This window comes from Malaya genurostris, chromosome 3, assembly GCF_030247185.1.
Source record: "Malaya genurostris strain Urasoe2022 chromosome 3, Malgen_1.1, whole genome shotgun sequence".
In the NCBI taxonomy this organism is placed as follows: Eukaryota; Metazoa; Arthropoda; class Insecta; order Diptera; family Culicidae; genus Malaya; species Malaya genurostris.
Genome location: NC_080572.1, coordinates 69038264 through 69061921, shown reverse-complemented (window position 1 = coordinate 69061921; position 23658 = coordinate 69038264). Strand labels below are relative to the sequence as shown.

Sequence of the window (23658 nt, the reverse complement as noted above, 5' to 3'; positions counted from 1 at the left end):
GAGATGGTCTCGAATTGTTCTCAATACTATAATGTTTTTAGCTTCTGGCATTCTGGGTGTAAGCGGTGAATCGCGTCGACCGTTTCGGATGAGATGCGTTGTCGATTGTCGATTGAGGCGATACTTAGACCAAATTGAATCCGTCAAAAGAATAACGACTCAAACATGCTACGCGGAAAACTTCGTCGAAGACTCATCTCGAAAGCGCTTGGCCATTCTGAATGGTAGTTGTGACTAAACTGTTTAGTAATTATTTCTGTTTAAGACTGTTTTCCATATTAAGAATGATTGAATAACTACTATTATTACTTTCGAGATACTCACGTCTTGTTTCTTGTGGATTATAAAGTAGTGCCAAATCAAATTAAATACGATGTATTTTAAGTTCGTGCTAAGATACTAAAGCTATCTTGATCTCAGTTTTTCACTTTCTTTTACTGCCAACGAGAAATGTTTAGTTTTTTGGCTCACGCAGCAAAAATGTGGAAATTTGAGCGAAAGAAACACCCGCCGGAAAGATTCGAACCTACAAACTCTTCTTTATCGAGGAAGCGCTCTACCAACTAAGCATCTCTGCTGCACATTCCTTAAACCCGATTGAATAGTGATAAAACGTGCATAATATTTTGCACGCACTGTTTGAAGTTCAAACAGTGTTACTTCACTGGAAAGCTTAAATTCTCAAAATATCAAAACTACACTTTTGATTTCTCAGCTTTCTTGTAGATCTATTTAAAATTTCAATGTGTGAACATGTGTATTATGTCCATACGGAAAGCAAAAAGGGAATCTGTCAACCAGTTCACAAGACAATACTTCATGTTTTTTTCTAAAACAATAGTGAATCATTGCACCCAATTCTTGGAGCGTACTAACTACAAAAGATCAGAAACCAAGTTCTAGTTATGATTTTATTGACTAGATTGTGATTATTCATACAAGTAACAGTTTCCGACTAACAAAGGTTTGAAAAATATCTTTTAAAAATCGTTCTTGAGTCGAATCGATTTCTCTATCCGTACACATCAATAATTTGCCATACTGAAGACACCTACAAACGTTCATCCAAATTGGAACAAAGCAATCCTGATTTTGCTTGTCCCCTCCCCTCTCCTGGCAACAAATAATTATGAAATTTACAAGTTTACAAGGATGTCTTAGATCTGCGGTAAACGTACGTAATATTTTAAGAAAACATGTAAAATCACATCCAAATCCATCATAAAAATATATCAAAATTCATTAATCTTGAGGTATATAAACGGACAAAATGTATCATTTTGAACGTTTGAATAAGTCGGTTTTAGTAGACAATTTTTTTTAAGCGTTCAGATAATATCCTCATCGTTGTGGTTTGTTTGTCTCCAGAACAAGATCTTCATTAAGACAACGATTAGTCAGCCGGCAATCGAGGGATTAAGCTGGAATCGACATTTTTACTGTTCCTAAGAAACCGAATAATAACAAAACGAGCGTGAAAAAGGTTGAATGTAAAATTACTCTAATTGACATACGTACGGACACGTAAAAGCTATCTCATCCGTTTTCATTTTCCCACCATAAATCGAGCAAGAATGTGTTTCTTTTACGGCCAGTTTTCATGCATCGCATTAAGCGTATATTTTAAGCTGCACTGGCAACTATCAAGCATAAAAATGTGCAGTGAACCAGTCAATTATTTTGCATTCGAACTGTTTCTTGTTGTATATCAGCATTTCAAACACATTCAGAAATCAGCATACGATCTGCATTTCGATTGCACAAATTCTGTAAATGATAAGCATGTCAATGCCACTGAACCCAATGAAATCGTTTGTTCGTCCGAACAAACGCGGTAGCATTTTTAATGACGCCTGTATTGAGTACTGCCATTGAAGCACAGCACCCAAAACGTGGAATCTAGCTTAAAACTTCATTCTCTGTGGCGATGTTGCGATAAAAGATCACTGAGTTGCTTTCGGTTTTGATATTTTCAACAGTTGAAATCAGTCAGTGGAAAAATGTTGTCTGTTAATCAGTGCAAACCTTTAAAAAATATTGGTTTTGTGGAAATATATTATCAACTACAATACTAGTTGATAATATATTTTCACAAAATATGGATATATGTTAATTTAGAAGTACAAATGAATGACATGAAAAAAAAACTCTAGCAAAATATGAACAAAAATAAATATACGCAATATTTACAGTCTTTTTCGAAAGTAAAGTTATGTGAACCTTGATTTAAATTTTACTTGCCTTCATTAAACCATTGATATATTTCAATCGAGTTCTCGATCCAACTTTTATTTTGTTTTAGTTTGATTTATGTAGCGTGTAATTCTTCTGGGCATGTTTATAGAAATTTCCTTTCAACGGATGTACTCATCATACGAAAGTTGCTCGATTAGTTTCGAAATATGACAACACTATTTATTTCGATACGTTCAATCTGTCATCAGCATTGCATAGTTAAATGTTTTAAATGGTATGCGTTCTCAGAATACTGTGACATTCAAGTCTACTTGTGCTCATTACAGTGAGTAGCTAAAACGTGAGTTTTCTATCCGCAGCTACAAATCGCTTACTTAAACAGTAAGCATTTTTAAAAAAACAGCACATGTTTAATTCATCTGAATTCAACGATTTTGCAATTTATGAATTTGACCGTGTCGGAATTTCAACAAAAACAAAGATAAAAAAAATATCACGAGGAGAATTATAGTAAAATTTCAGCGCGTCCAACTCCGTAGCGGGTAGTATCGCTCCTGATGTGTCATTACACGATTGACGTGCGCCATTTCAATGCTACCAGCAAGATAAATTCAACTAGTATGATTTCGTTATTTTGTTTTATAATTAAAACAGTTCAAAGAAACGTTTAATGACCCCATGGTTCCTAAAACAAAAATTAGAAAACAAATTAATATTTTAGCTGTTTCAATTTCGAGAGGTTTACCGTGCAGTTGGCCTGAACAACGAATTCTTCAATCATATCGATGTCGTCGTTTTGTCTATCGATATTCATGGTATCAGGTGTAATGTTGCTTCTTCAAAGTTTCGAAAACCGTATGTCGGTAGCCAGAAAAAAACTGAAACGGGAAAAAATGAAGGCCGGAGGCCGCAGAAACGTCCAAAAAATGGTCAACTGTTTCAAGCGGAACACCAACCTCTCCGTTGGAGATATCGTAAGCAAGCTGGGACTGTCATCCAAAATCTAAACGAGCCGAACCGTCGACTAACAAGAAGATGGTGACTCCGAATCTTGTCGATAAGCAGAACAAGTAGGCCATAGTATGACCGCTGAAGCTGTACATCTGTTCCTGTGTTCATGCGCAGAAGTGTATGGAAACAACTTTTTTCATTTTTCCAGCACCACAATTGCTCCGTTCTGTGTTGGCCGAGTTTAGCATCTAGCCATTACGGAAAACTGTATGGAGTTGTACGCCGCGAAGAATGTTCAGGTGGTGTCCAAGGAGATAATATTCATGCACACTAGCACTCAACCTAACAGAAAAAATATTGGGCCGACGTCAAGCAAAAGGTAAACTGTCATTCTGCAACGAGGAATGTGACCAAGAAGTATAGGCAAAACTTGTTGATTCGAAACGATGGACAATTCGCATTCACTAAAAATTCGCATTTTTCTTTTTCTTTTTAATTGTACTCTGAACTACAAGTTTCGCTTTATTAATACATAGTTCGACCAATTCTCACACATTTTTGTTTGACCAATTATCGATAATAACTCCGTTTATTGCTACGATCTTACTGACACGATTCCTATTGGATCGGCCTCTTAGATACGACCACTGGCTAACAACGCCGTTTGCTTTTTTTATTTCGATTTTAGTTTGTCAGTTCTTTTTCTACTCGCGCCTCAATAAGTCTACGTGATGTATAAATGATCTCAAAAAAAAAATTGAGTATGAATATTAAGTCAATCCTTGATCAATTTTAGACAGTGTTGGTGATTGCCGAAAATTTGACAGAAGCTGCTATATTGCTATCTATATTGTATACAACATTTTCAATCTAGTAGAAGATGATACAAGAACTCGAGTCTCTCAATGCATGAACCGCGAGAGAATTTTTCTACATTTCTTCGCTCCACTCCATACTCTGAGTATTTTACGACCCCTAAAAAAATCACAGTCTGATAATGATCGTTGCGATGATATCCGTCTCTCTTTGATGGCACTGATTCAATTGTGTGAAGAGTTACTGATGAACCTTCTTTGATGCGATAAAAGCCATCCTTGATTTTAGACAGTGATGTCCGAGCTCAGCACACGAGCTGCTCTATACCTGCAGTGTGTGCCTATTTAACTCGTGTGCTGTGCTTTTCAAACTCATGAGCGTGCGCTATTTGTGTAGTCCATCTACTGACAAGAGACAATACAAGAGCGGACACTGTGTGCTTTAAAATTATATTATATTATCAAATAAAGGACGCTCAACTCAGCTCGTGAGCTAGCACATGAGTCAGTTCACGAGCTAGCTCCCCATTCCAGCTCATGAGCCAGCAGATGAGCCACCATCGCGAGCTGGTTCTTCGAAACATACGACTCTCGATCTAATAGCAACACGGCACACGAGCGTGTGCTTCAGACTTCATTTGCGTGTTTTTGAAAAGGTACAGCACACGGACTGTATGAGAGCTGGCTCGTGTGCTGGGCCATCTCTGATTTTAGATATTCCCTAAAACCCGCAATTTAGACAACAAATTACAAATAGCTAGAACAGTTTGATTAGACAAGAATACATACACAGGAAGAAATTATGAATTTTACAGGGGACATAATTCTTCAAACGATACAATTCATAACTACTTAACTTCTCAAATGCCACAATATTCCATTCGTACCGAAATTTGAACTCGGCTAGCAAGTGAGACTGTATGAATTTATATGCATGATTTACCAGCCAAGCAGATATGTGCTTCTGTGGCTCAGTCGACTAACTGGTGTGCTTTGTGATCTAATGTTTTTCGGTTCAAGTCGCGTTGTTGATGTCGATCTTTTGATTTCTATTCCGTTCGTTTTAAAGCTATATAATTTTCAAATCACACAATTTTACATGTTCTTGAATACAAATTTGTGTGATATATGACGCTCCATTTATGTGCGTCTGATAAGATTTAAATTCACAAGAATTTTTCGAACTGTGTATACAAACAGATGTTTCCTCAATTTTTCGAACGGATGACCTCCGGGTCCCAAAACTAACGTTTGCATTGAAAAAGTAACTTTTTTCAGATGTTTTCGGTTAGAGTTAGACTGATAGAGTTGTCAAATTTTGTCTGTTGACTCATGGGTTACTATGATTGATATTGAAAACCATCATCGATGCAAAACTAAATTGGATTGCATTCAATTTTCAATGAATAGAACTGTATCTTTCAATTAACGTTTAGTTTTGCGTTTAAATTATATTGAAATGTACAGGATTGTAAATTAACTTTATGTTTAATTGCCTGCTCCAAATATGTGCATGAAAATAGATGTAAATTCATAAAATATTTTTATCTGTGCATGTTTAATATAAATCAAATAATTTCTTCACAAAAAGAACGATAGGTAGTATAGCTGAACGCTTGAATGATTTCTAAATTTAAAACTGAACCAAGGATGCATGCATCTGCGTGGCTGGTAAAAGGTGCATTTAAATTCATACAGTCGCAACTGCTAGCAGAACGCAAGTTACAGTCGAAACCAGTAAAATTCAAGCTCATCTAACATTAAGTCATTAGAAATAAAATCTTCCGTCATTTGACAAATTAGGTCTTTATGAATTACATCGTATGAGGGATTAAGTCACCTGTAAAATTCAAATTTTTTTTTGAGTGTACACACCAAACGATCGCACTGAAATCGTAGCATTTTACATAGAAAACGATAGTTCAATTATAGACTGTCCCAGAAAGTATGGACGCACTTTGATTTCGCTGTAAATAATTCACAAGTGTTAGATATTCAAATTTTATTCGATATACTGATAGTATTAGACTACAACAGAATATTATTCTCAACATTTGTTACTTAGCCATTGTAGACTAGCTGGTGCACCTTCTTGGGAACGTTCCTCATTAAATTCCGTACAGACTTCTTGGCGACAAGTTTTGACACTTTTTTTCTAATCTTTTTCGAACTGTTGAATGGTTCCGGCTGCCGAGACGTGTTTCCTAAGATGTGTCTCCGTTAATGCCCAAAATTCCTCAATTGGTCGAAGTTGTGGGCAATTTGGTGGATTCATGTCTTTTGGGACGAAAGTGACGTTTTTGGTAGTATACCATACTACCGCTGATTTCGAGTAGTAGCAAGAAGCAAGATCCGGCCAGAAGACAACAGGATCCTTGTGGCTTCGAATCATGGGTAGAAGTCGTTATTGTAAAGATTCCTTGATGTATATTTCGATGTTCATTGAAGCAATGGTGATGAAGGGTTTGGAAATCTTACCGCAGCTACAAATTGCTTGCCAGACCATAGCTTTCTTACCAAATTTTTCGACTTCAATCGATGTCTCGGACTGGTTTAACACTTGCCCTTCTCGCACCGTATAATATTGTGGTCCCGTCAAGGATTTGTAATCGAGTTTCACGTAGGTTTCATCGTACATGATTATGCAGTTCAAATTTCCAGCAAGAATCGTATTGTACAGCTTTAGAACCCTCGGCCTGATCGATGCTTCTTGTTTCGGACTACGTTTTGGTGGTTTCTGCTTCTTATAGGTTCGAAGATTCAAACGTTCTTTAGCACGAAGAACATTTGACTTCGAAGTGCCCATTTTTTTGGCCACATCCCGAACTGAAACCTCCTTCTTTTGCTCGAACGCCTTCAGTATACCTTTATCCAACTGAGGGTTAGCAGGACCTTTTTTTCGACCCGTTTTCGGTTTATCCTCAAAGGTGTTATCCTCACCGAACTTCTTGATTGCATTTCGCACGGCTTTTTCACTTACTGCTTCCATTTTTGCTATCTTTCTCAGTGACAGTCCGCGTTCTGTGCACCATTTGTACACAATTTTTCGACGTTGTTCTGCTGAAAGTCAACGCATTTCTAAACAAACTAATGGAAACGAATAAACAACTGCACAAGTGGTTAGAGAATAATGTAAACAACAGGACGCAGCCATAAAAATGGACAGATTCTGAACCATTGCGAAATGACAGCGGTTTTTGGTCGCGTCCATACTTTCTGGGACAGTCTTTATAAAAACTTTTACCACTGTTAAGCAAAATGCACGCAAAAAAGTTACTTTTTGTGCATCGAATGTTGATCATTTTTGCATAAACAGAACAAATAAACCTTTGAAAGCGAAAACCGAATAAAGGCTTAGCCGGTTCTTCCGGTACAAATGTTTGTATCCTGTTTTTGCAATCAAAGTTTTTCTGCCGACTGTAGCAGTGGAATGCAGCAAGAATCAGGCCGCTTGTAATAAACAATCAAACCATGCTTAGCCTGCAGCGGCAGTTGGCAAGAACTGGATAAAAACAATAGTGTCGGAAAACTGGCTAAACTGTTATTCGGTTTTTTTATTCAATTTTGTTTTGGTCGGTTTTTTTAAGAAAGATGCTTTTAACAATTTTTGCATTGCAAAATATGTGTCCGAATTTTGAAATAAATGTTTTTTTTCGGTTTTTGCATTCGAAAACTCTCTAACGAGTTTTCTAAACTAACTTCTTCTTATCGGATTTTTGCCTCCAGCTGTTCATTTCGTCGATTCTGTTTCTGTTCACAAACCACCCCTCTCCCTTTTCCAATGCTTTCTTTGATATTTGTGCCACAAGATAAAGTTCAGAGCGATGCACTCCAATTTGCAGCAACCCAATGTATTTCCATAGACACTAGCGCACGCTAACAATGCCTGAATAAAAAAATTCAATTCTTTCCACCGCAAGGCAGAAGAAAAGAAGTACAATAAAACAAATGTACCAATTTTAAACACTGTCGATGGCAGACAACGGAAACGTAATTTCCGTCAGGCTATGTATGTTTATAAAACCCCGTCTGTCCGAATGGACACGGGTCGATTAAGGTCCCATTATCACCTCAGACAGCACAGTGCACTTAGCTGCGCTGTTCGAATTAACGAGGTGCTGCCTACGCATCCTATTATGGCATCACTTTAAAAGAAATTATCTCCATGTTTATTGCATCTACCCAAAACAAAAAGGCAACAACAGTTTGAAGAGGCACCACAACAACTGGACGGACACATCTTTGTGCCGGGCCCAGTACCATATATTCATCTGACACCAGTTGTGCAGCCAGAACGGCTAAGGTTCAATAAAACTCATCGACTTTATCGCTGATAGAGTAATAATAATAATAAAAAGAAATCAGAATCCGTTCAGCCCCTGAGAAAAAGAAGTGTCGAAAAGTAGCCGAAATATGAAGAAAAAGCTCAAAACAATAATCAAATCAAATAATAGAGTAATAAAAACGTGGTAGCATGCGAAATCACAGCGGTATCAGAGCTCGTAAAATAATCGTAAAAATATAAAACAAGACGACAGCAAGAAGCGCGCCACAGTGCCACCTACCTACCCTATTGGCTTGCGATACTGACGATTGCCGGACCGGGTGGAGCTTACTCACGGTACCGTTGTAGATATACTCCATGGAGGCAATTATGGCCGCCCTTTACTCCCTATTGCTCATAGGGAAGGTGGGGAGAGGCTCTGTGACACGTGGGAATCCAAACTCAAACGAAAACAAACACACGCCCAACCGTATCGGGGTAAACACGCAAACTCCCTCCCAGTAGACATACCATTCGTAATGTGCTGCGGCTGAAGTTGGAGAGGTTGGAGGATCCGGGCGAAATTTTTCAGACGATTATTTGAATTTAATTGCCGCTCTGCTTCCCGAGTGTGCGTTTATCAGTGATAATGATTTCCAAAGAGATCCGACTCCGACGATCGGTGACTACGAATGAGCTTTGTTTGTGTTTCACAATATTACTGTTTAATAGCGGCTAGTGTTATCTACGAAAAAAAGCCAAACGAGCGAGAAATTAATTTAAATTATCTCTAAACCACGAGATCCAGTGATTACACTTCGCGGGGACGGCACCCCTTTCCAGCGTAAAAATTGATAATGGAGAAACGATTCTTTCGTTTCTATATCGAAGCCGCAACTAAATCGAATCGGACGATTTCACGTAAAGTCTCTTTTCGATAGCCATCGAATAGAAATATCAATTTCCACTCGTTGTCGCACGCTCAGATCTTGCTTTCCCATAACGGAGGCACTGCAGTTGATGAACCGCAAATGGTTCGCATGAACGAATCCCTGATAAAATGACATCGTACGCACCCCCTTCGCCGTCAATTCATGCTTATTTCCTACTGGGCGTCTTTGTGTGTCCGTCACTATCTCCGGAGCCAATGCGTTCTTACCTGAACTTCCTCACCACCCCGAAGTTGTTTCTTCGACTCACGAAATTGTGCCATAACTATTTGCTTTATTAGTCGTAAAAAACCTATAAAATCTGTTTCCACACATTCTGGCGCGGTTTAGTGTCTTCCTTCATTCGCTGTGCCAGCCCAGCCAGGTCTTTGTCGTTTTCCACACGATGTAGATTTGGCCGCATGAATGCTGCGGTCTGTGTTTCCCTGCGATTACTCGCTAGAAATGATATGATAATACCCCATCATTATTATGTGTTATGATATTTAAATGGGCTTTCCATATCCCAAATCCAACTAGCCAATTGGCAGACACGGACAAAAGAGATGGACAACATAGTGAGGTGTACGCAACAAGTGTTTATGGACCGAAAAAAAAAGATATTTAAACAAACATAGTCATAACAGTAGTCGTTTACGAGCAGTGCGAGCACGTTTTCACTCGACTTTTCTGGTTTTTCCTTTTTATTTTTATTTCAGTTCTGTCGCTGAGAAACACCCAGGAAGAGGAACCTCCAGATCCACAGCTGATGCGCCTGGATAACATGTTGATCGCGGAAGGTGTAGCCGGACCGGAGAAGGGCGGTGGTGCAGGTGCGGCGGCCGCAGCTTCGGGTGCGGCCAACGGTAAGTTGACTAAAAGCACGTTATTTATTTAACGATATTTTTCCCTCCCGTGCGGTTCGCAGACTTTCTTTCGCAATCCGACCTAACCGGTGGACAGGACAACGCCATCGAACACTCAGACTACCGGGCCAAGCTAGCACAGATCCGGCAAATCTACCACCAAGAGCTGGAGAAGTACGAGCAGGCTTGCAGCGAGTTCACCACCCACGTTATGAATCTACTACGCGAGCAAAGTCGCACCAGGTTGGTATTAACGATGATGATGGTGATGACTGTTTAAGAACTAGTCATATTTCAACGACTGTTTGTTTTCTCTTGACAGACCCATCACACCGAAAGAGATCGAACGAATGGTACAAATTATCCACCGGAAATTCAGCTCCATTCAGATGCAGCTCAAGCAGTCCACATGCGAAGCTGTCATGATTCTGAGGTATTTATCGAATATTTGGCATGTTTCACATCGGAAACACATAAGGGAAAATTGCTTTTGTGTATCATTAGGTATCTTATGATGTCACCGGATACATCGGGTTTTACATAAATTTAATCATTGCTAACCATGGAACCATTCCGTGGAAAATTTCATATTAAACTCTAGTTTAAGAATATGATTATCTTTGGATATAAAATGTTTTTATCGCAACTGAGATGTCATCAACTTTGTTCTTCCTAAATTTTCATAATCGTGTATTATGCATTGGAATTCGTTGCAAAATCGCAAATGGTGCCAGTAAGCCAATTATAATGAAAATTTTCTGCAAATGTTTTGGTAACAATATACGGTTTTCAATTATTTACCTTTCTCTTATAGAAAGGCTATACAATCGTTGTAAAACTCAATTTTCGAGGATCGAGTGTCATATACCATTCGACTCAGTTCGTAGTATCGGAAATAGTGATCCGAAGCGTGGAAATGGAACTTACTATGTTCCAGAGATGGCAAAACCATAATTTTCATAAAAATAGATTTAAATTAAAGGTTCGGATTCGGGGGAGAGGAGCTTCCATTTTCCTCCTGCGAGGATTGAGGGGCAGTTTGTTCGTGGTTCGTCTCGTCATCCATTGCCGCATCGGTGATATTGTTGTTGATTTTGTTGCTAGTTGCTGTAGATGCACCTTGTTGTACATTGTTTGCAGTTGCTGGTAAGTTGGATGGATGGTAAGTTGTTAACTGCAGCTGGTGTACTTTGTTCTATAGGGGTTACGTTGGATGGTTTCGTTGAAGGGGATACTTCCCTGTTGTTGGTGACTGTCACAGGTGTACTGGGGTTGCTTGGGGTTGGTGTAAAGGAAGCTCCGTTGTCCTTTGGTATAGTTGTCTCCTTGTCCGGTTTATCACATGGCTTACCGTAGTGAACAGCTTTTTGACAATATTGACATGTGGCCATTTGATTGTCATAGGTAACAAGTGATTTGCACGGTATTCTTGTATCCTGACCGAATGTCACATAAGAAGGTATAGGCCTCCTCAAGCGCATGCGTAACAAACGTACGCCATTTAGAATACCGGGGAAAAAATTCTTCCACTTTTCTTTTTCGATAGAGAGAATCTCTCCGTATTTGGACATAGTTGCGCGAATATAAGGATCGGGGACGCATGAGGGTAGATCATGTACACGCACTTCTATAGCACTATCTTCCATATATACTGGAATGTTGTACTTGATATTTTCATGCTCCCCATAGTGCACATTATTATTGTCTATTCAATTTTGAACCCTTTCCACAAATTTTTACATTGTTAAGTTTTTGAATAACGTCCTTTAACTAGAAGTCAATTATGATGAATTCAAAGTTACTCGAAATCTCAATTTCAGATACAAACAACCTAAAGATTTGAACCTGAACAAATAAAACTATTTTATTTTATGATAATAATTTTCGAGAAAGTACAAACTTATTAATTTTATAAACAGTTAGTCGATCCAAGAGAAGATTTTATATATTTTAACGAAAAATATTGTGTTGGAGTTTACACTCAGTAATAGTGTAATTTTATTAATCCTTCTTCAAAATCGTCGATGATCTTCGGAAAGTGTCGGTAAATAATATGGCAACAATACGAGGAAGAAAATATGTGAAACAATTCGCATAAAATATTTAGTTACTTACATTGATTTTCGCTTTGGCATATTAGGAATATACGGAATGGAATTCCGAAATTTTGTTCATATTGTAACTTGATGTTATTAGCACACGAAAGAACATTTTTTTTTATTTAATAACATATTTTAAGGCACATTGCGTTAAGCTATAAGATGCCGAGGGCATATGAATGAACATTGTCATAGTTACAACGCGTGTAGTCATCAGACGCTTATTGTTCTGAATCAAATAATAATTAAACTGAAACTGGCGGTTAACCAGACTCTACGAGGGTTCCTATTCAAACGATACTTGTAAAACCGCAGGTAAGCTTACCTTGAGTTTATCTTTGAAACTATACGATATTGCATCTAATTGTACTTCATATGTGAGCCTGTGGAACTCATGTATACTACTAAACCGAGGAGGCCGCTTTCAGATAAGTTTCAGAATTTAATTTTGAAACATTTGAAGCGTTTAATTCCTGGTGGGACAACAACTTGTTCAGTCACATTATCACGTTTTATTCGTATGGGAATTGAGATTTAAGTATGCAAACCGATCCGTTGGCAAATTAAAATATTTTTAGGTTTACAATATTGAAGCTTTGGAATCATTTAAATTAGGAAAATCCATTAACAAATCATCGAGGAACAAGCGCTGCAAATTAGATCCGAGAAATCAATCGCCGATAATTCTAAATTCGCCTGATAGTTACTAGAGAACCAAAATAAAATACTCAATTCAAACCAATTTTTCAATGGGATGCAATTGAAATATTCAAATGTCGTTATCTCAAAACATGCATTTTAAATGGTAAAATCGACCAAAAATTTGCTAAATACATGGGATATTTCGAAAGAATCGGTAAACACGCTGATTCGGTTCTTCAATATCGAGATGATATATAAGATACTCAAACGAACACGGTGTTGCGCAGACAACAGGAAATTTCATCAACGCATAATGCAAAAGCGACAATCCAGCAAGTGAACGCATATACAATTCAGTCATCAGCTCACTGGACGAGTTACTTGTTTCATTCACAGTCAAACATCAACTAGGCAAAGAAATACTGTGCAGCCTATATTTATAGATTTCTCTTCATACTACGCAGAACGATGCGGTGTTTTTAATGCATGACGCAAAGCCTCCTATGCCGAACAAGAAGTTGACGTCATTTTGTACAACAGGGATTGGTGGATGAAAACATAGGTCGATTCCAACCATTTTTTCAATAGTATACTATTGAAATACTGAAACGACGTCGTCATACATATTAAAGTTAAAAGTTTCCGAATCGATTGGTAGTTAAATTATAACAATCCATCAACAAATGACCGAGTTATTAACGTTCAAAATTATGACACAAAAAGGTTACGCGACTATTTTGAAACTTTTAATTGACACCCGGTCCCATATAGTTAAGAGTAAGGCATTTTTAATGCCGAAAAACATCATAGTTGCTCCCTCTCGCGATGGAAGAGGTTACTATTTCAATATTCTATTTCTTCGCGTTTCGCCGCGTTTAATAGTTTACGTTTAGCATGCACTAAAATCTGAAATGTCAAAATTATATGAACATGGTGCACACTTAGAGCAAATTCAGCAGCTAGAAGTTATATATAGAAGATCTATAATAGAACAGAAACTGGAACAAACGTATCCACAGCAAGCCGTTTTAGTTTTATTTATTCGACCAGTTCTTCTGTCAGATTTAAAATGGTCTACGATGCAGTTATATTTTTTTGTATATTTGAAACACACACCTTTCCACTTGCATTCATGAAAACTCATTTGGCAACATTGACCATTAGTAAGAGATTTAAAGATAGTGCGTTCATAAAGAAGTTCTCATTTTAAGTTGACATTTTTTTTATTTAAAAGATATTTTATTCAGGCCTATTTGCGTACAAGCTTTACGTGGCCGATTGGGCTGAGTTTTTAGATAATTTTTTTTGTATTGGATCTCGCTGTCACCCTTTTTCTAGAGGGAGAGGAGCTTCCATTTCCCTCCTGCGAGGATTGAGCGGCAGTTTGTTCGCGGTTCGTCTCGTCATCCATTGCCGCATCGGTGATATTGTTGTTGATTTTGTTGCTAGTTGCTGTAGATACGTCTTGTTGTACATTGTTTGCAGTTGCTGGTTAGTTGGATGGTAAGTTGTTGACTGCAGCTGGTGTACTTTGTTCAATAGGGGATACGTTGGATAGTTTCGTTGAAGGGGTTGCTTCACTGTTGTTGGTGACTGTCACAGGTGTACTGGGGTTGCTTGGGGTTGGTGTGAAGGAAGCACCGTTGTCCTTTAGTGTGGTTGTCTCCTTGTCTCATGTGATCTGTGTTGCCAAAAAGATATCAGCAATAAAAATCACTCGTTATTACTAAGGGATTCTTCAAAAAACTTTTCATTGAATCTTGAATGAAAGCAAGAAAGTTTATTTGGGCATGGAATGGCATAACATGTCACATTGCTTTTGAATGATGGTTTGAAAGTTTAAGCCCTCACTACCTTGTAATTCTGGAACCAGAAGTCGGATATAGATAAAATTTATGAGCTTTGTATTTCACCGTATTACCTTTCATTTGAGTCTAAATTTTTAGAAATCGGCTCACCCAGATTTTCTGGGAGATCGGCGTGAGATCCGTTTCGGAACATTGGACCCCTATTTCCGGTTAATTAACGGAAGTAAGATTATTCGGACTTTTTCCAAAATCTAAAAGCTAGAGAAATTTATGAACAATTTTCAGTGGAATTGTAGCTCTTTACATGGTCATTTATGATCAAACAGTCAAAAGTTTTTACACTAATCACCCTGTTGCTTCGGAACCGAAAGTCGGATCATGATAAAGTTCAAATATTCAAGTCGGATTTAAATTTAACTTAGAAACTTTATGTGGAACTACATGACCTTTCATTCGAATATAAGTTTGTGGAAATCGTTTCACCCGACTTTGAGAAAGTTGGATCAAAAATCGGTTTTCACAGTGATTAGCCTTTCTATATAAGAAAGACAAAAAAAAAGGTTTCTTGGGAGAATATTAAATAAAACTTGAATCAGCCACCTTCTCACGATTTTTCAACTTTTGTTTAATAATTGCCCAATGTTTTTCAATTAGGCGGAATGGAGGACAAATGGGATGTCAGGAGTTTGCTTTCAGGACAAGAAAAAATGATTATGAACAATGTCCTGTGAAACCAAAAACTTAGACCAAGAAATCGTTCATGGTGCCTCCCGTCAAAATAATGTTTTTTTTTCGTAATGTGACCTAAAAGTGAAAAACAAGCCACATCTCACGAATCAGTCCCTTGAATTCTACATTACAATTCTATTGAGTGGCAAATAGAAGCTGTTTTTTCTGATGCTGATGAGTCAAGTTTTAAAGAAAAACGCAATGGTTTGGCAAGGAACTTGTGATGGTAGAATGCTTCCAAATTTAGTTGTAACAACTAGTATTTTTTTCGCCACTGTTAGCATCAATGCTTCAAGCCAAAATTATACCAAAAAATATGAATGCTGTCTCCAGGCAAAACTATTTGAAGGAAGCCCTGATAGAGGCATATTTGGAAAACCATGTTGAAGTAACAACCGATTTCGTTACAACTTTTGAAAACATATTAATGTCGTTTTCGCTTGATGCCAAACCTAACCCAGTTTCCACTCTAACTGCTGTCAAACCGTTTGTTTGAAGCCAGTTTCGAACCTAGTTTCAACGTTGTTGAACTGAAAATCGAGTCAGTTTCGAACCTGGTTTTTATATCAGGTTTTCTCAAACCCTCGTTGCTAAGTGCGAAATCAAAAAAGGTTCGTGAAAAGTGTTTGTTTGATGAAACTACCCTGGGTCAGTTCCAGTTTTCTCAAGCGAAAACGACATAAGAAAGTGTACTCCATCATTGGCAAACAATCAGTACTGAATCTATTGAGCAACGTTCGTTCCTTGTTATAGAATCGCTTGGATCTCGGATATATGACATTGAATTGAACATGAAAGAGCAATGAAAACTTAATTTGCTAACTAGATTTCCGTTTGATTTTTAAATCATACTTTGATACTTAATGGGAAATCTTATACTTGTACAAACTTTTTTTAACAGTTATTCGTTATTTTGTCAAATCGTTTTAATTCTAGTACAACCAAAGCTGCAAATGTCAAGTGATATTCCTACTTAAAACGGCAACTAAACTCTACAATTTGATTGCTGATCTTGGTAAATGGTTTTGAATTGGAATTTCCACTCCCATTGCGACGGCCGCTTTCTGCGTTTGGCTTCCTTTCTGCAAATATCGAAACAATGAACAAGAGTGGCTCGAACAAATTTTTTTCATTGGACGAGCGTCTTAGTAGAGAAGATCGTCTTTTTTTAATTATACTATTTTTTCTTCGTATTGTAAACAGATACATATTTCGTCAACTTAGATCTCCCCGGGTTGGCAGCTCAATGCATAGGACGCTTGTCTTACAAGCCAGTTGTCGTATGTTCGAACCCCGACCTGAAAGGATTCTTAGTGTCAGTTGGACTTTGTGTCGTACCCATGCAATGATTCTGTATGCCTATAAATAGGCTGCGAAGTCTGTTGAAACAGAAAGGTCAAATTCAACAAAAGGAATGTAATGCCAATACTTCGATTGCTAGTTCTCCCTTTCCTTTTCGTCTTCGACTCGTCTGTGCATAACAAATTATGATGAATTATTAAGCCACTTAGCAGTTCTACATAAAGCAAGGCAAGCAGTGTTAGCAGGTCATTTCCAGACCATATCTGTAATAATGTATAGAGGTCAAAAGTCAGTATAAATATCGATAATTCGGTATATCTGACAATGTTGGCGGCAAACAACGCAATTACAGACATTTTCAACAATATTGATTATGACTAGTAGTACCTGGCAACCGGTAATCGCGAGCCAGTTTTGGATCAGTTAAGGATTGCTTGAAAATAAGCAAAACAAATAATAAAGACATGTATGTGCCTAAAATAATTTTTAAAAAATCTGATTCGTACCCGGTACTTTCTAAAATGACCGCAGTCACCGCTTGGTGAAGCGCGAGATTAATTGCATTGTTATTATTTCGATTAAAGTGTGCCATGAGTAGGGCAGAATCAAATGTCACTCATTTCGATACCATAATATAAAAAAACAATTGTTAAAAATAACCAACAAGATAAGCAAAACGAAAAAACGGAGAAGCACGAAAAATGGGCATCCAAAGCCATGTCATCAGCCTCATTTCTTCCATATACTCGTCAACCGTAGATTTTGATTTTTTAACATTTATGCAATCTACTCTGACTTTTTCGTAGTACATAATGGAACGTCGTAAATCTACTGTGTTAGCACTTGGAATACCGAGCTTTCCGAGCTACCTTTACTTTTAACGCGAAAAGTATACATTGTAACTCCCATTCAACTGCTATAATTCATATCTGCTGTAAACTGTCCTCTCGCTATTAATTTAAATATATGAGAGATCATGGTGTTAGCTGATTACATCAAAACAAACAAAATATTAAGTGTACCATAAAATCTCAATATATACAAATGAGCTAACGAATCGAAAGGTCCTCACGGTTTGACATTTGTGTTATAAATGTGATGATGGGAACTCAACAGTGCAACCAGTTTATCACCGTTGTTGCCAGTTTCATAGAAGACCGTAGATGTGCGCCAAAAAAAGGTCGTGACTGTCATGTCTGGAAATTCGTTTGTGGTTGTACTTCAGACGAGCGCCAGGTCATTGGATAATTGTCTTTATTAGTATTTGTTAAATTAATATTTTTCTACTGAACGATTTCTTTGAAACAAACTCAGAGCTGTATTTTTAGTGGAATTAACATTTGTCTAAATGGCTAGAAATGATACAAAACTATTCATCAGAAATTTTATCATTTTTTGCTTAATATTGTATTTGACAGATTTGACAAATCGTTTGTTTGTTCGGAATGACACTGACAGTAAATATTTCTTCCAAACGGACAGCTATTATGCTCCACATCATCGGCAGATAAGTTTTATAAGGCTGTCTCTTGTAGTGTGACATCTAAATCTTCCACAGCAAAGTGAAATGTCAGAAAACCCACAACCCACAGAAAACTGTTTTAAGAGCGTACATATTAAAATTTCTGCCCTATTTGTTCATCGATATTCAATTGAAAAACATGCACATTAAAACAAATTAAAAAAAAAAGAAAGTTGTTCTAACACGTGATAACAACTTGAACAACTTGTCTTTGATTATTTCCTCTGCGTGAAGTGATTTCAGCTCTAAACAGCGGCATTCTACTTTCGGTTGAGTGGAATTGCTTTGACTTCAAGTGGCTTTGTTTGCTTTCTTCAAGTGGGAGTTTCCATATCTAAGTGGATGTATTAGAGCTTTGCCTCGAGTGGTAATGCTCAAAGCACGAGTGCCTGTTTGAAAGTATATCGTAAAAAGTACCCAAGTGTTCGAAAGTTCTGATGAAAGGAAGTGAGCTTGATGCTTCAGCAGCTTACGTAGTTCTGGGAAATCTAAGCCTGTTTTTAAGTAATAATTCCCAATTGAAAGTGCACCAGACACTTCTGAAATGCATTGTTCAGCTTTCAAGCAACGATTAAGTTCGCTCAGAACTTGTTCTGTACACACTTAAAAATTTTTACATCTTATTAGATGCACATAAATGAAGCGTCGCAATTCACGCAAATTTACGTGGAAGAACATTCAATTTTGTGTCTAAAACTCCATGACATGAAATTCATTGAAATAAAAAAAAAGAATTTCGTAGCAACCCACCGCGACTTGAACCGAGAATCATTGGATCGCAAGTTCGTCTGATAATCGACTGAGCCACAGAAGCATGCATCTGCTTGGCCGGTAAAAGGTGCATTTAAATTCATACAGTCGCACCTGCTAGTAGAACGCAAGTTACAGTCGAAACCAGTAAAATTCAAGCTCATCTAACATTAAGTCATTACAAATAAAATTTCCCGTCATTTGACAAATTAGGTCTCTATGAATTACATCGTATGAGGGACTAAGTCACCTTTAAAATTCAAATTTTTTAGAGTGTACTTTCAAGTTGCGAAAAATTCCACGCACGCTTTGAAGCATCAAGTAAGCAGTTTTGTTTTCAGAATCTGTGGAAATTTTGGTTGCTTGGGGAAAAAAGTTCATAGTAATAAACAAAAAACGATAACTGTCAAAATAGGAATAACGTAGAGAGGAAGGAAGAATAAATTGAACCTTATTATTTCAAAAAAGGTCCCATTGAATATTTGATGTATCAACTTCACATCTTTCATGATGTATTATTAATTGTAGCAAACTATAACAATTTGTCATTGAATATAATTAATCATGCTTTATCAATGATTTCAGGTCCCGCTTCTTAGATGCCCGGCGGAAGAGACGTAACTTCAGCAAGCAGGCCTCTGAGATCCTCAACGAATACTTCTACAGCCACCTCAGTAATCCCTATCCTTCCGAGGAAGCTAAAGAAGAACTGGCCAGAAAGTGCGGCATTACCGTAAGTGTTCATCCGATCTGTAGACAAAAACATACGAACACTATCTTTATCTCTCTTCACCAGGTTTCCCAAGTATCGAATTGGTTTGGAAACAAGCGTATTCGCTACAAGAAGAACATTGGCAAAGCTCAAGAGGAAGCGAACCTGTACGCAGCGAAAAAGGCAGCGGGCGCCTCGCCGTATTCCATGGGTGGACCTCCGAGCGGAGCGGCAACTCCAATGATGTCCCCTGCACCTGCCCAAGATTCGATGGGCTACTCGCTCGGTTCCGGCGGGTACGACCAGCAACAGGCGTACGATGGCAGCATGGGCTACGATCCAATGGGCGGTCATCAGGATCTGAGTCCTTGAGATGCGGAGTACTAAGTGAGAGTGGTCACCCCTACGAGTGCTCAGCAGAGTAGGTCATAGTGGCACAGCAGCACACAACAGAATGTAGTAGGCAAGTGTAGGAAATGAGAGAATTGGGAGCAGTTTTAGGAGTAATTTCTAGTTTAGTTTAAACCGGGTACAGATACGAAATGCGCGTAGAATCGGGATGGTAGTGAGGAATAGTTTGTTTGAATTTAAAACGCTTAGTTTCTCATTATCAATGCAGTGAAGAACGAACTAGTTTTTCAAAGAAGAAACATTATTTAAAAGTTACTAATTAAGTTTTAGTAGGCCCATAATTTACAAACGAGTGCAAACATCTCGCATAGGAAATAGGGTTAGCATTTACAACTTTAGGGACAGACACCAGTCACTTGTTTGGTGTTCTTCTTTTATAAAATGGGAGTTGCAAAGCAAACCTTTGCTAAATCGACTCTAGCGAGTAGATCGCCGGATGAAATGTTGCCAGCAATAAGTATGGCGTAAAAGTAGTGTTGGTTTTCTTCGCAACTTCTATTGGTAAATACGTACAATTTTCCTTGAATCAAGCAAGTGTTGCTCTTACCCACTCGATCCTAACATTAGTAGAATTTTACGTAAATCATCGCTGCAATAAGAGTAACTTTTAAATTTTAGTTATTTACGTTACGACCGCATTTCTTTCCTCTTTGTAAACATCCGCCCAGATGCCGAGGAGACGATTTGTTTATTTAGTTGAAGCGTATATTAATGCCCAAACAAATCACTGCTTAATGTTCGCATCAATCTCATCGCCCTTCCTCACCCGCAATCATGTATATTGTTTTGCAAGTTTCTGACTTGTGGCAGGTCGGAAAGTAACATGTTTATCGTCACACTACATCACAGTTTTGTTTTAACTTGCAGTACCAGTATGTTTACCAGATTCTCCTAATTGACCTACACAAATCCACTAATACAAGCTAAAGCGATAAGAACAAAGTTACAGATACTTCAATTCAACCGATAGAAAATAATTTAAAAAAGGCAAAAAACTATTGTGTATACCATTAGGCGATAGGAATCAACCGATACTACAGTAGGCCATTTATCAATGCTACAGTCAGCTCTCAGCTGATGAATCTAAACGAACAAAATCCATCACACTCAAGATGGCCATGGGCGTGGCGGATAGCTCTCATTCGTCAAGAATTAGAACGAGCTGGCCACACTCACATAATATACGTAAATTGCTGAAAAAGCAAGTTAGTGAAACCAGAAAGTTATGCGGGAAAACATTTCGGTTTTCTAGCAATAATCGAAGGAAAACAAAAACAAAGCTATTTTTAGAGTAGGTGCGTTTGGAGCAGTTTCATTTCTTCCATCTAAAGCAAACAAGTAAAACGCTCTAGGTTTAATAGACAACATACTCTTCAACTCACATAAAAAAAACACACACAAAGTATACAATTTTCAAAAATTAAAAAAAAGAAACCCGTTCAAAGGAATGTTTGGAACCCAGATATACGATTCGCTATACCAAAATTTAGCCAGGAAGGATTTGTACTTAAAATAATCTAGCAACTCTGTCATTTACTAACGCAACCAAGAAAAGGATGTACGTGTGTGCGTTTTATGCTAAAGAAAAAAACAAGAGAAGTGTTTCACAGCCGAAACACATAAACACATATACGCAGATAACAAACAACAAAATTGACAATATGTGCAAGCAAAGTATGAGAAAATGAAAGCTGAGGAACGAAAGCCTAGTAACTGAGTCACGAACCGCTTGATACAGCCGTGGAAATACGGCAACCTGGAAATGAACCTGGTTACCCGTATGAAATTCAAGAGAATGCGAGTTGATGAAACAAAAAATTAAGCGAACAAATCATTTGTATACGATAAAATAATAAACTATTATGAATAATGAAAAACCGTTTGAAAATATACTATTTAAAAAATATGATCTATGGACGAACAAAACAACTATTTTCCCATCATTTTAATAGAAAATTTCAGTTTCGGACAAAATCAAGAGCAAGAAAGTAATATCTAGTGGCTTTTATCGTTAAGATACTGAAGTAGGACGATGTTTTCCGAACCGGTTTTCAGTTCCAATTTGGTCCGGTCGAAACCCTAGCAGTGACAGAAAAAAAACATCCATGGAATGAAGCTACTCAGGTAAATCAACGAGTTTCGACCGGCAAATGACGCACATACCCAAACGTTTACCAGATTTGTCATTGGTTTAACCGTTTACTGCTTGTCAGTGTTGTGCATTTTTTATTCAGTTTTTGGTTGTCGTTAGTTATTAATTGAAATCTTTACTGATACTGGTAACATTTAAATCACATTGATGCAACCACCAACCACTGTTAGTTTGACTATATATATACAATAAGTTCCACGTTGGCATTTAATTGGGTATAATTTTGTTTTCTGATACTATGAGGAAAAACTCTTGCGAATTAATAAGGAAATGAAAAAAACGAAAGTATGTATACGAAAACGATTTAAAAATCTATTAAATCTATTACATTTAAATTTTATGTGTACTTAATTATAATAACTGAGAAAAATACAAAAAATAACAAATGTGAGTAAAGAAGAGAACGTAAATAAGTAAATTAACAATTAATCTTAGTAAAGATATGAAGTAAAATAATGAAATATAAGAAAAACACAGAAATATGATTTTTCAATTCACTAATGACACTTTCTTCTTTTGCTGTGTTGCAGAAAACTTTTACCTCCTCAAATAGATATAATGAGTTATCCCGAGTTTAGGGCCATTATCATTGATTGATAACCGGTATTTCCATCAATACTCTCTTTGATTTGATACACTAAGTCCTGCAATCTAATTATGAAAGGTGCTGATCCCGCTCATCCAGCACTTTACCATATACCACAGCGGGATTAAACAAAATATTATAAATTAAAAAAATTCGAGTACGCAAAATGTCTGTGTGTGCAGAGATGGCATTTCACTAGAGTGATACACCAGGGCGTAGGTTTCAATTATACACTGCGGATACATTTGCTCCGCTCCACACAAAGAGGAAAGCGCACTTTTTCTCTGTGTCCAGACAGACATACTTTGAGTGCGTGCTTGTGTTGAAAGAAAGAAAAAAAAAGAAAAGAGAGTGAATTCCATTTTGAAATATATGACCACTATTTCCGGTGCTCCCTGAATCAGAAACCGGGAATCAGGATAGTGGGAACCGTTTTATTTAGTTGCCCACTGATAATGGCTATCAATTTGTCTAGTTTTGAGTCCAGTTTAGAAAAATTTTTGCGGTTTTTGCTTTGCTGGTTTAAGTGACAGATTTAACACACTTTACCCTATAACTCCGGAACCGGAAGTGGGATCCAGATGAAATTCAGGGATTCTGTAAGGGACCATGAGACCTTTCATTTGCATGTAAGTTTGTCCAAATCGGTTCAGCCATCTCCGAGAAAACCTAGTGAGATTATTTGACATTGATAAGCTCGATGAATTGAGTCGAATGGTATATGACACCTCTGAGCCAATTTTTACTAGTCGATTTTTCAAGTGATTGCATAACTTTTCTATATGAGAAAGGCAAAAATTGATTTTTGTCACTTGCTTTACTATGGGGCGCCTTTTCAAAATGTGCCCTCTGAGAGAGTGATAAGTTTTTGATCGTGAATATCTCTTGTTGTATCTAACGAATCAACATAATTTTTGCTGCATG

General features: G+C 37.5%; 1 protein-coding gene across 3 annotated transcripts in view; it reads left to right on the top strand.

Annotated features, from left to right (window-relative positions):
* LOC131439380 (homeobox protein extradenticle) overlaps positions 1-22628 on the top strand; it is a 104356-nt gene extending 81728 nt beyond the window's left edge. The window contains exons 3-7 of one of the 3 annotated variants that reach the window (XM_058610305.1): positions 9875-10009; positions 10084-10264; positions 10344-10454; positions 19459-19606; positions 19670-22628. In XM_058610305.1, the coding sequence (XP_058466288.1) occupies positions 9875-10009; positions 10084-10264; positions 10344-10454; positions 19459-19606; positions 19670-19957 (863 nt within the window). In that variant the 3' untranslated portion in view covers positions 19958-22628. Of the gene's footprint in view, positions 1-9874; positions 10022-10083; positions 10265-10343; positions 10455-19458; positions 19607-19669 lie in introns of all 3 variants that reach the window. The other 2 variants (XM_058610304.1, XM_058610306.1) reach the window with 2 other exon arrangements.
* Positions 22629-23658: the final 1030 nt, after the last annotated feature.